The 14,024-nt window shown below is 37.9% G+C and overlaps 1 protein-coding gene across 1 annotated transcript in view; it reads right to left on the bottom strand.

The window, feature by feature from the left end:
* Positions 1-12,800, bottom strand: part of LOC139102313 (uncharacterized) — a 67,277-nt gene extending 54,477 nt beyond the window's left edge. Inside the window, exons 1-2 of the mRNA XM_070656124.1 lie at positions 12,616-12,800; positions 7,112-7,219 (exon numbers count right to left, since the gene is read on the bottom strand). Of these exons, the coding sequence (XP_070512225.1) occupies positions 7,112-7,219; positions 12,616-12,760 (253 nt within the window). The 5' untranslated portion in view covers positions 12,761-12,800. The remainder of the gene's footprint in view (positions 1-7,111; positions 7,220-12,615) is intronic.
* Between the last annotated feature and the right edge of the window lie 1,224 nt (positions 12,801-14,024).

Here is a 14,024-nt window from a genome sequence, read left to right as displayed (position 1 = left end):
TCCCGGTGAAGTGTAATTACTTTTATGTCCAATCACCTTACTTTTTCCGAGGCGCGACTTTTGAACTTTAATCTGATTCGCCTTCCGGTCTTATCGACAACCTGCTGTTACCACATTTTTACGTTGATTGCGGCATTTATCATTTGGATCATGTATCAATAATTCACAATCTTACACGCAATCAGGAAATAATATATTTGCGACGTAATACGTTAGTGCATTTTGATATTTAATTTATCCACTTTAGAAATTTAACATTTAACTTTTTCCACGGCTCCGCTTGGAGAACTTTTTATTTTAAATATGAAAGATCAGAGAGTAAAATAAACAAATTAATTTAGGGATATACAGAAGTTTTTCCTCTAAGCGAGGATCCGAGTGAAAGATTCACCGAAAATCATCTGAAAACGCGAGCGCATTAAAATGGCGAAGAGAGGCCTAAGGGCGGTGCATAATGCAACGAAAGGGTAGCGGAGAGGAGAAAGGCGAGAGGTAGATAGCGTTTTCATATAAATTCATGCGAGCGGCTCTCCAGGCTGCAGCGGGAAAATCGGGAAAGCCGGGATTATATCCTCAAGAGTTTGCCAGCTTTCAGCGCTCATTTGAGGAGAGAACTAAAAGTGGGGAAAGGAGAGCACGTAGAGGGAGTCGTAAAATGATGCCGAGTGTCCAGGGGTGGATCTTCGGCACGCAGCACTTAATACATCTGCTCAAAAATGCAGTGATTTATGCATTAAACTGTCTGTTAATTACAAATCGATTAATGACTACTTAGGGCTAAGAGTATAATCCAGCACTTGAAACTTTTAATCTTCAAGTCTTAGGTATTAACAATTTCCTTTCGTGAACGCGGAAACGTTAGCGTTTCATTGAGAATTAATTGAATGCTAATTAAATCAAAATTTAAAGTTTAATTACAAATTAATTTTTTTCTTGCAAATTTTAATTAATTTTCAATAACGAAATATTCGAGTTTAAGAGTTCAAGTGCAGAATAAAACAAAGTCATCATTTAATATATAATATTTAAATTTTTAAACTTTACACGTGTACCTTTTTTTTATAAATTAATTAATGATCAATAACTTTATTTTTTAATAATTTTAAAATTACTTCAGTAATTTGCTCTTGTTACGCTTTAAAACATGTCATGCAGTGCTTTGAAATGCGATTTCGTCTTATCAGAAAGATTTGCGTGTTATATTTGGAATAAAAAAAAGTTACTCCAAGCTACGCGTAGACAGCGGGATTTCAAAATATCCCGTCCACCCCTGCCATGCACTGGGTCAACTTTTCATCCCTTTTGCCCCCCTCCCCCTCCACCTTTGCGATACGCTCTTCCGTCCGGATTAAATACACTCGTTCTGGTTCTGGTGCGCGCATGGAAAAAGGGCCGATCGTAAAGTAAAATAACTGTTTCAAAAAAATCATTCGCATCACGCGCGCGTAGGTACGCCGGACTTTTCATTTCCATCCCGAACGAAATATCGTCCATTGCCCGCCCGTACGCGTTAGCGCAGCGCGATACTTCGTGAGGGCGCAAGCATTTTACGATAACTGGGTGAACCCGCCTAGTCAGGCTCTCCTTCCCTCTTCTCGTCCCTTTTTCTCTCACTCTCTCTCTCCTTTTCTCTCTTGATAACCCGCCCAAACGCGGAAACACGTGTGTCACGCGGGAACTCGATATTCCATCTGAAAAACGCGTGCCTACGAAAATTGGCGTACTCGATGCGCCCCTTCGTTGAGGAAAATGGACACGAAAGTCTCTCAGCTTTACATCTCAACAAATTTTATCTGAACGAAGAAACGAAAATCTGAGAAAGGAAGTAATTCGATATTTCAATTTAATGTACGTTACGCAACAACAATTTAATTGAGTAACTAAATCCACAAGCAGATTCAAGAACGTCTCCTTGTAAGAAAAGAAGAAAAATATAATCACGAGCGTGTAACTTTCTCCGTATCAAATTTTTTTTTTTTTTTGTTAATAGTAAAATTAATATGGCAAATTATCGAATAAGGCAAAGTCTACCGTCAGCTTTACTAGTCCCGATAAATGTCGGTATAAATGTTCCATTAAATTATCGTGTTTTGAGAAGATAAAGATAGGATCGGGTAAATTGATACACAGATGAAAGGGTGAAAAGACGAAGTTAATACCCAACGAGCGTAGTTCGAATGTCGCTCTTGATGTTTTGACCCTCGACATCCGGTGAGCGCCAGCCTATGATTTAGGAATTATTGGTGGGACTCAGAGGAGCATCGCAGCGCCGGAATAAACGTTCCAGCGTCGCGGTGGTTCTGCGTGTCACTGAGAGAACGTCACTTTGAGCCGGTTATCGTTTATGTAACCAGTAACGAGCACGGACTTCGTTAGTGTAAGCGCATTTCACGCAAAAGGTTACTTTGAGCTCGCTCAACGACAGGGAGAAGTAGGGCGAGGCGGGGTTGGACGGTGGCACGAAGGGCGCGGGGGTACGGCGGGGGGAGGGGAGGGATGGGGATAGATCCCGAGCGCAATTACATTATACGCCCTCCCTAATTAGCGGAATTTCCGGCTCGCAACACGACGTGTTGTGTTCGCGGCGGATAAACGAGTCTGAAGTTTAAAATAACGTTGCATAATAAAATTAAACAATGCAAGCGTTGCTGTTAATTAGCGGCGGATTTGAAATGAGATAGAGATTGAAGCGCGTGCGATATACGCCGCGGCGGATCATTTTTAGCGATCGGGACGTTGCGTCATTGCGCTCGTACGTGACACGCTGCATAAAATCTATTTCTGTTTACGCTGGAATAATTAATGTCCGGCCCTTGTGTTATTTAAACGGAATCATTCTCGACCCCGGCACGAAATATTAATTTTATAATCCTGCAAAAATTTTCACAGATTCTTTCACACCGACCATCACCTACACATTCGTCCGTTATTAAGCGAAACCGGTTTTTACACCGGGATTCTTTTATACCGTTCGAACATCGGATTATAACTAATGCCAACGTGTACTGTGCTTTCGCGCATTATATTAAAAATAATATCTTAATGCACTTATGTAACTAAATGTTTATGATTCAACCTCGAAAAAGGAGAGCCGATCCATTAACGAAATAGAAACGGAAATAAAAATAGAGTAGCTACATTTTGAACCAAGAAGACGGTAGCGTTTCAATTTCATATCGGATTTCAGCACCGGAAGAATAAAAATTACAACGTCCAGCATTACTAACCTTATCCGCTGCTTCCTGCCTTGCCCTTTTCGTACATTTCTGTCGGCCGTTGCTTTGAAAAGATGCTGTATGTTATGTGGGGTTGCAATGAAATTCTGCAGACGTATAAACCGAAAACAAATAAGGGGTGTACGCGTTCAGGAGTTCAAAATAATGAAAAATTAGTCATTTTCATGTACAACTCGCACCTGTTTCACAATTACATCGATGTTAATTATGTAGAGATATAGAAATTGAAAATTTTAATATATGAATGTGTTAGATTTACGGATATTTTGGGGGCAAAGCGGGAGAAGGAGGAGACCGTCGGCTTTGAAAAAATCCGTGCGACGGGGATGACTTATGTTGCGTTTTCATGCGGTGTCGGGACACCTTGCGAAGAGTGAAAAAGGACCGCGCCATCATAAATCAGCACATTAATTCGTAACGAGATTAGTATAATAAATCATCGTCCACGCGGTATTTGCATATGCCGTGCATTACTCTCGTCATGTGACCCTCGTCTTCCGGATAGTCGACGTTAAACGTTGATGACGCTCGCGAAGTGAATATCACAATTAATATTAATCTGAGTTTTCCAGAACTTCCGGAATTAAAAGAAAAAAAAGGCGCATTTTTACACTAATTCGCGAATATGCAGACGTTTGCAAGAGTTGAGCTGCACGTAATTCTGAAAAATGCGGAGTTCAGAAAAGAGCGCGAGAAACCAGAGAAGAATACAAATTTGTTGCAAGTAAAATCTGCGTTTCGAGTTTCTTAATTTTTTTATTAATATTATAAGACGGTGGCTACTTTATCAGTTTTGTTATCCCTTGCCTCGGAGGTGGGTAGGTACGTGTAGTGGCAAAGTAGTAAATTAACCGAAATCGAGAGGCTCGCTTACGTTCAATCTCTCTCGGGGGTGTTTTTTCAGAGCACTCGAGGGTATCGTTGGGTGTTTTTGTCTTTTTCGCGTCACCCAGTAGAAAAGATCGATTCGCTTTTTGGGAGATACAAGCAGCGTCAAAGGGTTAAAGCTTATCGCGTGGGAACTCTTTTACTCCGTTCGTTCGCACACCCAATGGAATTAGCCGTCGCTAACCATCCTCCCGTCTGCCACCCCCGTCCCCTGGTACGTCTAACCCGCGCCAATAAGAACGACAAGCGCGCGTGCGCGTCTTTTCTTTCTTCGTTTTGTTTCTCTCTCTCTTTACTCTTTCTCTTACCCCCTTTTCCCCCTTTCACACACCTACACACACACTACCTTTTCTCTCTCTCTCTTTCTCTCCCTCTCTCTCCTGGGATGGCAGTTTCTCTGCCACGATTACCCCAGAAATCTTTCTTCGGCTAATGCAAGAACTGTGTTTCCGGCGGTTCGCCCGATGCTTCGCCTACCTCCGGGGCGGACAAGCACGTACACACGCGGGCAGGCGCGAGCGCGCGGACGATGGCGTGCATTTACAAGTGCGACTTGCCGCAGGGGTAGAGAGGAGGAAAGCGGGTTAGAAATAGGAGGGTGGACAGCTCCTACGCGCTCTATAATGTGAGAGCGGCGAGGAAATATTTGGGCAGAAGTAAAAGGGTTGGGCCGATCCGCACACTCGAAATCGGGAACAAAATTTGCAAACTGCGAGAGTTTATGGAAATAAAAAAAAAAAAAAATAAAAAAAAGATTTTTTACTTAAAATAAAATTTTTTACATGTTTTCTGTAGGGCATAATGTCCGATTTAATTTTCGTGCATAACACGCGTGTAATTAACAGATTACGAAAATTAATTTGCATTTTTGTTCGAGACCGAGTCAAAGGGGCCGTGTCCGTCGGCATAATACTAGTCCGTGAGAAACACTCGCATAAGAGAGGCCGGCTCGTGCGAGAGACGACGACCGAAAAAGGGTTGTATCGACGCGCGTTACGGAGAGTGTCCTGAAAAATTCGATGCTGATACGCGCATTCGATACTCGAGAGGTAGCATACGCGGCACATGTAGGACATGAAGGACATGGATTATACAAGGGACGTATAGGATACGCCTCGACAATCTCGCATGTCCTACGAGCATGTTCGAAAATCTTATGAACGTTTTTCATACATGACAAATAAACGTAGGAATATTTCAGAGCTCCGCGCGAGCACCATATAAGGATCGCAGTTCTTTCACGTTCTAAACTCCGTCTATAATATCTGTCTGTCGCGAGATAAATCGATGTAATTGAGAGTACGAGCTGTATAAAATAAAGTCATGCGCGTGGATTCGATACGTGCCACATCTCTTTCACTCTAATCCTAAATACCCTCATAAATATCTTCTAAAGCGGGCTTATGCATTTCTCGCCAATTTATATATATAAATGTATGTATATACATATATATATTTCCTATATATATATCCGTTTATCCCGTTGCAAGTTCGACAGCGTGATACGAGGTTGAAATCAACAGATTAAAGGGAGAGCAGATGCGCGCACGGGTCATTAGAACGATTTCTTAAGCCGGCGATCGCGAAACTAAGCGTTATTAATGAAGATTTGCGTTAATTACACAGTATAGCCCACATTTGGCGTACGGACGCGATATGATGGTCTGTTCTACTTGGCCGATTACAGTGCTTTCTAGTCGGGCATGCACTACTCACTACTGCATGCGCTCAGAGTTAAATCCCGGATTTCAATCCCATCGCTGTTTGTTTATTTCACACGTACGGCTTATTCAACGGCATTGCCTTTGTAAGATGGTCTATGCCGTGTCATAACCAAACGCGATCGGCCGGATATATCTCCACTACCGGCTGCAATCGGGTTTCCGCAGCTTCTGCGCGTCCTAATGCGAATGCGGTGTTTCTAATTTAATATCTTAAGGACTGGCATTTACCCACGTCAGCTACGTCAGATTAGGACGTCGGGCGCAAGGGAAATACTCGTGATTCCCGCAATTTACGTTCGCGTGAGTGACTTTTAAGGAAACCTCTCTTTTCCGTTTCAAAATAGAGCAAGCTTATTAAGTTATAGCCATTTAACAAGATAAGTTTAATAAGATCTATCTTTCGGGCGCGATGTGACGAAGATCCTTGAAATCGTGCATTTATAATTTTTCAAATAATGTTTACTTAACGTTTAATAGTTATCGCATGTCGAATAGATCTCGTGAAATTGAAAGGTCTCCGTTAATAAAAAAATTATTGTAAACAAAATTTCCATTAAATTTTATAAATTACTTCGATATATTGTACGCGCAATAATAGGGCATTTTTATTTCCCTCGCAAATTAAGAAAAATAATTTCGTTAAAAAGAAATATCGATAAAATGTTATTTGAAAAATTGATGCTCCCTCAGTATTTTCGATATTGCACTTTCAATATCTATCGCGGGCTTGCGATGCCTTTGCGTAAGTCATAAATATGTCTTATAGAATATACCTGGTACCATTTTCCGTCGCTAAACGTTTAGAGTAATACACTTTCTCTTCCAAGTTTTGAATAAATGATCGTGTCAAAGCGATCGCTTATATCGCATGGCACGTTATGTGTCGTTGCATATTAATGCGAATCCCTTTTTTCATCTTTGTGTTTCATTATGCGTCACTATGTGACCATATGTGTCGATACTTCGATAATAAAAAAAAAAGAGAGAGGTTCTTCGACAATCTTGTCACCTTAGAGATTTTCCATGAATAAACAATCTTTTTCTTTTTACAAAAAGGTCATCGGGCGTTATTTCTTCGCGCGCTATATAAATCTTGCATGCAATTATAATACTCGTAATATTCACTTTTACGGTAAACTGCACGACGTCTTTTTTTCCATAAGGTTTGATTTGTAGGAATATGACACGAAGAACCTTCCTTTTTTGTGTCTTTAAACGGGTCTTTAAATAATATAGCATAAAAAAAAAAAAAAACCTACTCACCGAGAATCTGGCTGAGGACGGTGCGACCATCTTCGCCGAGGCACGCACTGCGTGCGTCAAACGGATTTGTGAACTGCACGAACGCATAGCCCTTGTGCATAGAGATACCTGAAAAAATATAGGAAAAGGTTAATTATATATTGCTGATGTATTATCAAGCAATTAAAATCAATATGAAAAATATCAATGCAATTCAATTGTACTTTATAGCTTTGAATTATTTGCAGTATTCATCCACTTTTTACATACAATATGCATCCGCTTTTTATTATTTTCATTGTTCTGTTCGATATAAACTTTATGTTTGTGTTATTTCATTATTAAATATTTTAACATTTAATACATGGTTTGTAACAATAGTCAGTACAATTGTTTATCGGTAAGTTGTAAACGAGTTCGGAAAAGCATAAAAATTCTTATTAATACGCTCACGTGAAAAATATACTTTATTTTGTTTTAATTAAATTTTAATTTCCTAACCTTATAATAATGAAAAAAAATATCTTTACAAAATATAGTTTATGACTGCTTTTTATAATAGAACAAATGTTATTTGAAAAACACTCGCTCTAAAGCTTTCAGTAATGGAGACGAGTGAGTCCTTTTAAATAAACCCTCTTGTTTATCCCGTATGTTTTATACATGAGAAAACTACAAAATAAATGATTAAAATTTATTTTTAAAAAATGAAACGGGGAAAGAGAACCGCATGATTTCTAGGATTATTCGCAAACACATTTAAAAAAAAAAAAAAAGAAAAAATTTGTAACACATTAACGAATCGTGTCACACGTAATTGTACAGCCCACGAACTTTCTCAAGTAATTCTTTTTCTCCTTCTTTCTCTCCGGCCGGAAAACCATTCGCGCAAATACATAGAGCAAAATTTTAATTAAATAAACTTTAACTGGTAGCAAAAATCTCCAAATTAAATAACGACATTTCCGAACGATTAAATACAACTCCGGGGAATATTAAACATTTTTGCAAACCAAATTAATAAAAACAAGAGCGCGTTGTTGCCGGTCGATTTTGCCGGAGCGGCAAGTCGCACGGACGCGACCTGTAATCTGTGTACCCGTAATAACTTTTGCGTGGTTAGCAGCTGACCATGCATGGAATTCATTATGCCGAAACAAATATGTAAATCTAACCCATACGCACTCACTCGCACGCACACAGACGCGCACGCGGGCGTGTACGCGCTAGAATGCAAATACTGTCCGTGCGAATCTGCCCTCCACCTCCCTACCCCTTACTCCCTGTGCCGCTTCATCGCAAAGCTCGGTGCAAGAGATGTTCATAGCTTTCATCGTCGCTATTGTTATCAGCTCATTCTTCAGTACACACCGCTTGTTGAACAGAGAGAGATTTCAAAAAATATCGAATCTGGGTCTAATATGGCCTCGTCGTAAAACATTAATGGTAATAAATTACACTTCCTTTTGTTTATAAATTATATATATTTATGCTGGTTCGTATTTTTTCTCATTCTTATTATGCAGCTTATTATGATAATAGAAGAAAAAAAGAAATGAAACAAAACTGGATGCTGCAAATATTTATAACTTGAATAATTTTAAATAATTTCAAGATTAATAAAAAGTAATTAGAATCTCGAGTTTTTTTTTCTCACGAAAGGATGAAACTATTGCGTTAATTTATCAGATGGTGAATCGTACGGAAATACACACGCGCATGTTTTCGCATTAATTATTATCGTCATTAGGGTCGCAAGTTGACATAATTCTTTCCTTTCCAAGCTGTAATATATAAATCTATTTATTTCACGTTTTTCAATGTACGAAAGTAAATTTATCATGTATTACATAGCGATTCCGTCGATCTCCCGAAACATTTAGCGCTTCGGAGCTCGACTCTCCGATAAAGCACTATATCATTCCCATATCTCAAAGCTTAATCCCACCCTCACATTTTCAGGGCGGCGTATCGGTCGAAAGGAGATCGTCGTGTCGATCATATCGATCTTCGATCCCCGTAACGTAACTCGTCATCGCCGTAACGTTTATTCCGGAATTTAAATCGCTGTCTGCGCGCATGTCATACGTAAGGGGACAGCGGAGGTGTTATGTGTGCATTTGTGCACGCGAGACGGGTGCGGGAGTTCGATATCGCCGCTCAGGAGATCGTTCCGCGACGAAATTTATTCTGGTCATAAAAACCACGATAGCGAAATGTGCGATCGTAAGTGCAAGTATATGTGCGAGGTGCAGACTGGGCGATATGATGCCCTTCTTCGCACTTGTCATTATTTTATTTTTCGGAATTCTCGACATTATTTTTGAACGTGGTTTTAGTCCTATATGCAAATAATTATTTTGTCGGTCGATTTTAATATATGCTGACATAATTTTCGGTTTTTTTTTTAATAATTAAATGTTTATAACTCTTACACAACGTTTTATATTATTTTCATATATATTATAATAATTAATGAATTCCAATTTAGTTCTTATGTAATAAAAATCGAAACTGTTTTGATACGTAAAGAATGTGTTTACTAAAGAAAAATATTTATTTGATTTCGATATCGAAACCGCAACTCCGACAAAAGCACATCTAAAAACCATAACGGAACTGTTTGAAATATTGATCGTTTTTATGGTTTCTAAAGGCCAGTAATGTAATCAGCGGATATTTTGTAGAGATGCTTGTAGGATTTTGTTCAACTGCAAACAAGATCGATTCAAAATTCATATTCACAATTAGATTTTAATGTCGTTATGCAATTTGTCGTAGAACGAATCATTCTCGATTTCAAGCATCGAAAATGGATTTCAAGCAGAAATCTTGATACAGAAGTTGCATTTTATTTGAAATTTGAACAGATATAAATGCTAGTATAAATCAATTTAGAGTCAGTAAGATTTTTTCTCGTTTTTATTTATTGGTTAATCTATCCGATTCAATATACATTATTTTCAAGATTTCTAAATAAAATAATAAATAAATTTGATTGTGAGAAAGGAAAATATTGAAATGTAAAAATGGAAATCAAAGTTTTATTCGATAGAAATATCTCCATATAAAAATAGACAAGTTCACTTTTTGTAACAATTATTTGTATTTTTCGTAACTACGGTTTTTTTTTGTTTTGTAAAAGTCGCCAAAGTGACAACCAAGTGCCTCGATAACAACAGTACTATGTTGAGGGCCTGTTGCAGTGAATTTTTCCAATGTTTTGGCATTTATATAGAACAAATATCGACTTTATATTGGAAAACTTGTCGACAGAGAGACTCTCTAGTGTTGTTATCTGAGCATTCGACAGTACAGATTTAAATCATTCTAGTGACGACTTCTTCCGATACAACTGCATAAAATGTTCAAAAAATATTGCCATTCCCTCCGTTTAAGTTTCATAAATAACTAAAAAATAAAAGTTTTTGTATCAAAAATTTAACTGTGCTTTTTAAGTTCGAAGTGCATTAAATAATCTCTTATTTTGTCTCGTAGCAAAGGCGTGTAGTTCACGCGGAAGAGTTATTGAAATTTAATTAAACCGATCTCTGCCGAGGATTTCTTTTTTAAACCGAATTTCAAACAAAAGTAGTTCTTTAGAAGTCGGAGATTGTAAATTTTCGCGTTAAACGTTATTTGCAAAAGAGATTCGATTTGTAGAATTTGTAATTTATCTGCTATCGCGCATTGCACGCGGCGTCGTCTTCGTACAGGACGCGACTTATCCTTCGTATCGACGTCCCTCTAATCCGGCGAGCGCCTTAATTCCTGCAAGGACGAAGTTGCCCTTATTGTCTTCGCCCTTTATTGAGAAAGTAAGCTGTTTATCGGCAGCTAGCAGCACTTCTTGTAATTTCGACGTCCGACATTTGAAATTGCGATTTTACTGGACAGAGCGGGATAGGATAACTCTTCCTCGTGATATCCGACGAGCTCAGCGTTGGAACGCCAATATCATCTCGGTTAGCACGAAGCTAATTTACAGCATTCTTTGTCCTGATTATATAATATTATTATTTCATTGGCGTAGCTAAGAAGTGAATAAGAAATGTATTCTTTAGCTAATCTGTCCGTTGCACTCTGTCTTTTTACATTTTTTTTTCTTATTTTAAACTTAATTGCGATGTACAATAAGTATTTAAAAAAAAAATCAATTTGCTATTACACTAAAAAACGCGAGATTTCTATGGAATGTGTATTGGAATCGCAATAAGCAGTTCGCAATTCGCAATAAATCCAACAAAAGGCGGAAGATTTGATATTATCTCGACCGTCAATTTGTCACGTTCGATCTCACACAGTCATTCTAGACTTATCATCGTCCATCTATCTATCACTCTAGATCGCAATCGTAATTTCGTTCCCGAGGAGGGGCAGAACTCCGTGGAAAAATGATTTTCCAGGATAACAAATCCAGCGATTGCGGAGTAAACGAGGTTACGACTTACAAAGGAAGAGAAGGTAGCGGCAGTCATAGTGCAGCTCCTCCTGAAACTGGAGACCGACGGATATCCAATTCGAGCTATCGAAGGTCAAGTCGCCGTAGCACAAATTGCGTTACCGAGATCCCATTTTGCCGGGGACCGGTTGCCCCTTCCGCTATTCTTCCCGGTGCAATTTTTCCGCGCCGGATAATAAGTTATTCGATCGCGAATTATCGAATGTTATCAGGCCACCGATTTCTCACGCGATCCGATTTATCGGAAACTCTTCACGAAGAGTTGCGAAAAAAAGAAAAAAAGGAAAAAAAAAAACATTCGGAAATAATCAAATGATTCTCCCTTTCTGCACGATAATCAATTTTTATCTTTCTTTATGTCGCTATCTTACTTTCATGAATATCGCTCTTTTTTAAATTCGCAGGGAATAAAGTTCGTACTTCGCTGGATTAACGTTCGCGGGCGCGCGCGTGTGCGAAGGGATTGCGAAGAAATTATTCCGATGGGATCGCTAGGCTGCTAAATATTTCCGCGAGATATAATTGAAACGAATTAAGATGCGAAGGAGATAAATGAAATCGGATGGCCTGCCGATCTAGATATGAATTTATCATTTACAGGAGAGACACATTTAATTCTAGATACGCAGGGACGGGGGGAAAAAAAAAGAATTTTGACGGCTTAAATAAAATCAAATCCTTTTACTTATATATCATTCTCAAAAGCGTGACGCGAAAACAAATTTTGCTTGAAATAATAAAATATATTACGTATAATTTCTTTAATCTATTTTTACATTACTCGTTTTTAACGAAATATTTTAAAACTCTTTATTTTTCACAGTTTGTTATCAAGGATATTTTTCACGAGATATTTTTGACAGATATTTTTGAACATTTTACTTTTTAGCTGCATTTTATGTTTATTTTTTATCGTTCCTGTTTTTTAATACATCTAGTTTAAATAATACGTTTTATAAAGATTTGCGCGTGAAAATTTTTTCTTTTTTACAATTTTTTTTTTAACAGTCTTATCTCTGGAGCTTTATTTTTATCGATTACAATTTTAACTGGTAAAACTTACCGGCTAGGCGGCCATAGCGTTGGAACATTCGTTCTACATCGGTCTTGCTACATTGAAATGTATTCAGGTTCCCGACAAAAACGCGTGAATTCACCGCCTGTGGGTCCTGCGAATTTGTCTGGTTGCCCACTTTGCTCATCTTCATCGCCTGAAAACAGAAGAAAAGGCAAATTCAAATACCAGTTCTTCAGTTGTCTTAAATAATAATTAAATATTTAAGAGTTACATTCAATGTTACGCCATAGATTATCCATATTTTCAATTCCTAAGTAAATATATATCTAGAACAAACTTTTTCTAAAACAGAAATAGCTTTTGCAGTATTTTTCAAAGGGAAAGAAAAATATTAAAGATAAAAGTTAATTTCACGAATATCTAAAATAAAATCTCAAATAAATTAAGACGCGATATAAATCCACGTTATTTGGATTAGACTTAATATTTATTTAATCGATTTAATGCAGGCCTATTCAATTTTCACATGAGTATTATGTTATTTTTATGAAATGGACTAAAGAAATGAAAAAAAATACAGGGAGTGACGGATTAATTCAATTAATCGGCGCATCGATTAATTCCGCAAAAATGGCCGGTTGCCTCTAACGATCTCGTTAGTTTTACGCGTTATTTAAAGTAGAAAACGAACTGTTATACAATGGGATTGCGAGGCGTTAATTAATCCACAACGCGCCAATTAGCGATTGCGAATGTCCCTTTGATACTAGAAAGCTATCTACACATTCGCGTGTATTGTAATCATTGTCGTCATTACTATTTGCTACTATGTGTTTTATTTTACTTTACACTTTTAGTTTTGTTCTTTTTTTAATGACGTGCACATCAATGACTCGTTGAGCAATGAAATTAAAACAAATTTACTCGCACTGGAAGCTTATCTTAAAGAATTAGAATACAGTTAATACAGAGCTATGAATTTATTTCTAATTTAACCTATTAGCGTTTAACAATGTATTACACAGACTATTTCATCGATGTTCAATGATAAACAAAATCATATTGTGTTTGATTTAAAGAAAACCGAATAAAGATTAAAATCACATAGAGAAAGGGAGAGATTAAAGCCATCGCGCATTATTCAGCATATTATTTAACTGATGAATTCAATATTGAATTACCATTATCGGCATAATAATCAGTGGAATAATTATCACGTATCGCGTATACACTCGTGCGGATTCTTCGACAGTGTCTTCAGTAATCCAGGTTATTTTTACAATGTATCACGCATATCTTCGCCTCTGCTGTCGCTCGTCACACGAATCCAATTTGTAACTTTGATTGCTTGCAACGGAAAAGTTTATCGGGAGATCATCAAAAAGCTCGCATCACCGATAAACGAGAAACGATTATCGATTTCGTAGGTGTATCGGAACGGCGATTGACACCGG

Source organism: Cardiocondyla obscurior, linkage group LG04, assembly GCF_019399895.1.
Source record: "Cardiocondyla obscurior isolate alpha-2009 linkage group LG04, Cobs3.1, whole genome shotgun sequence".
Classification (NCBI taxonomy): domain Eukaryota; kingdom Metazoa; phylum Arthropoda; class Insecta; order Hymenoptera; family Formicidae; genus Cardiocondyla; species Cardiocondyla obscurior.
This window is presented reverse-complemented; position numbering and strand designations above follow the sequence as displayed.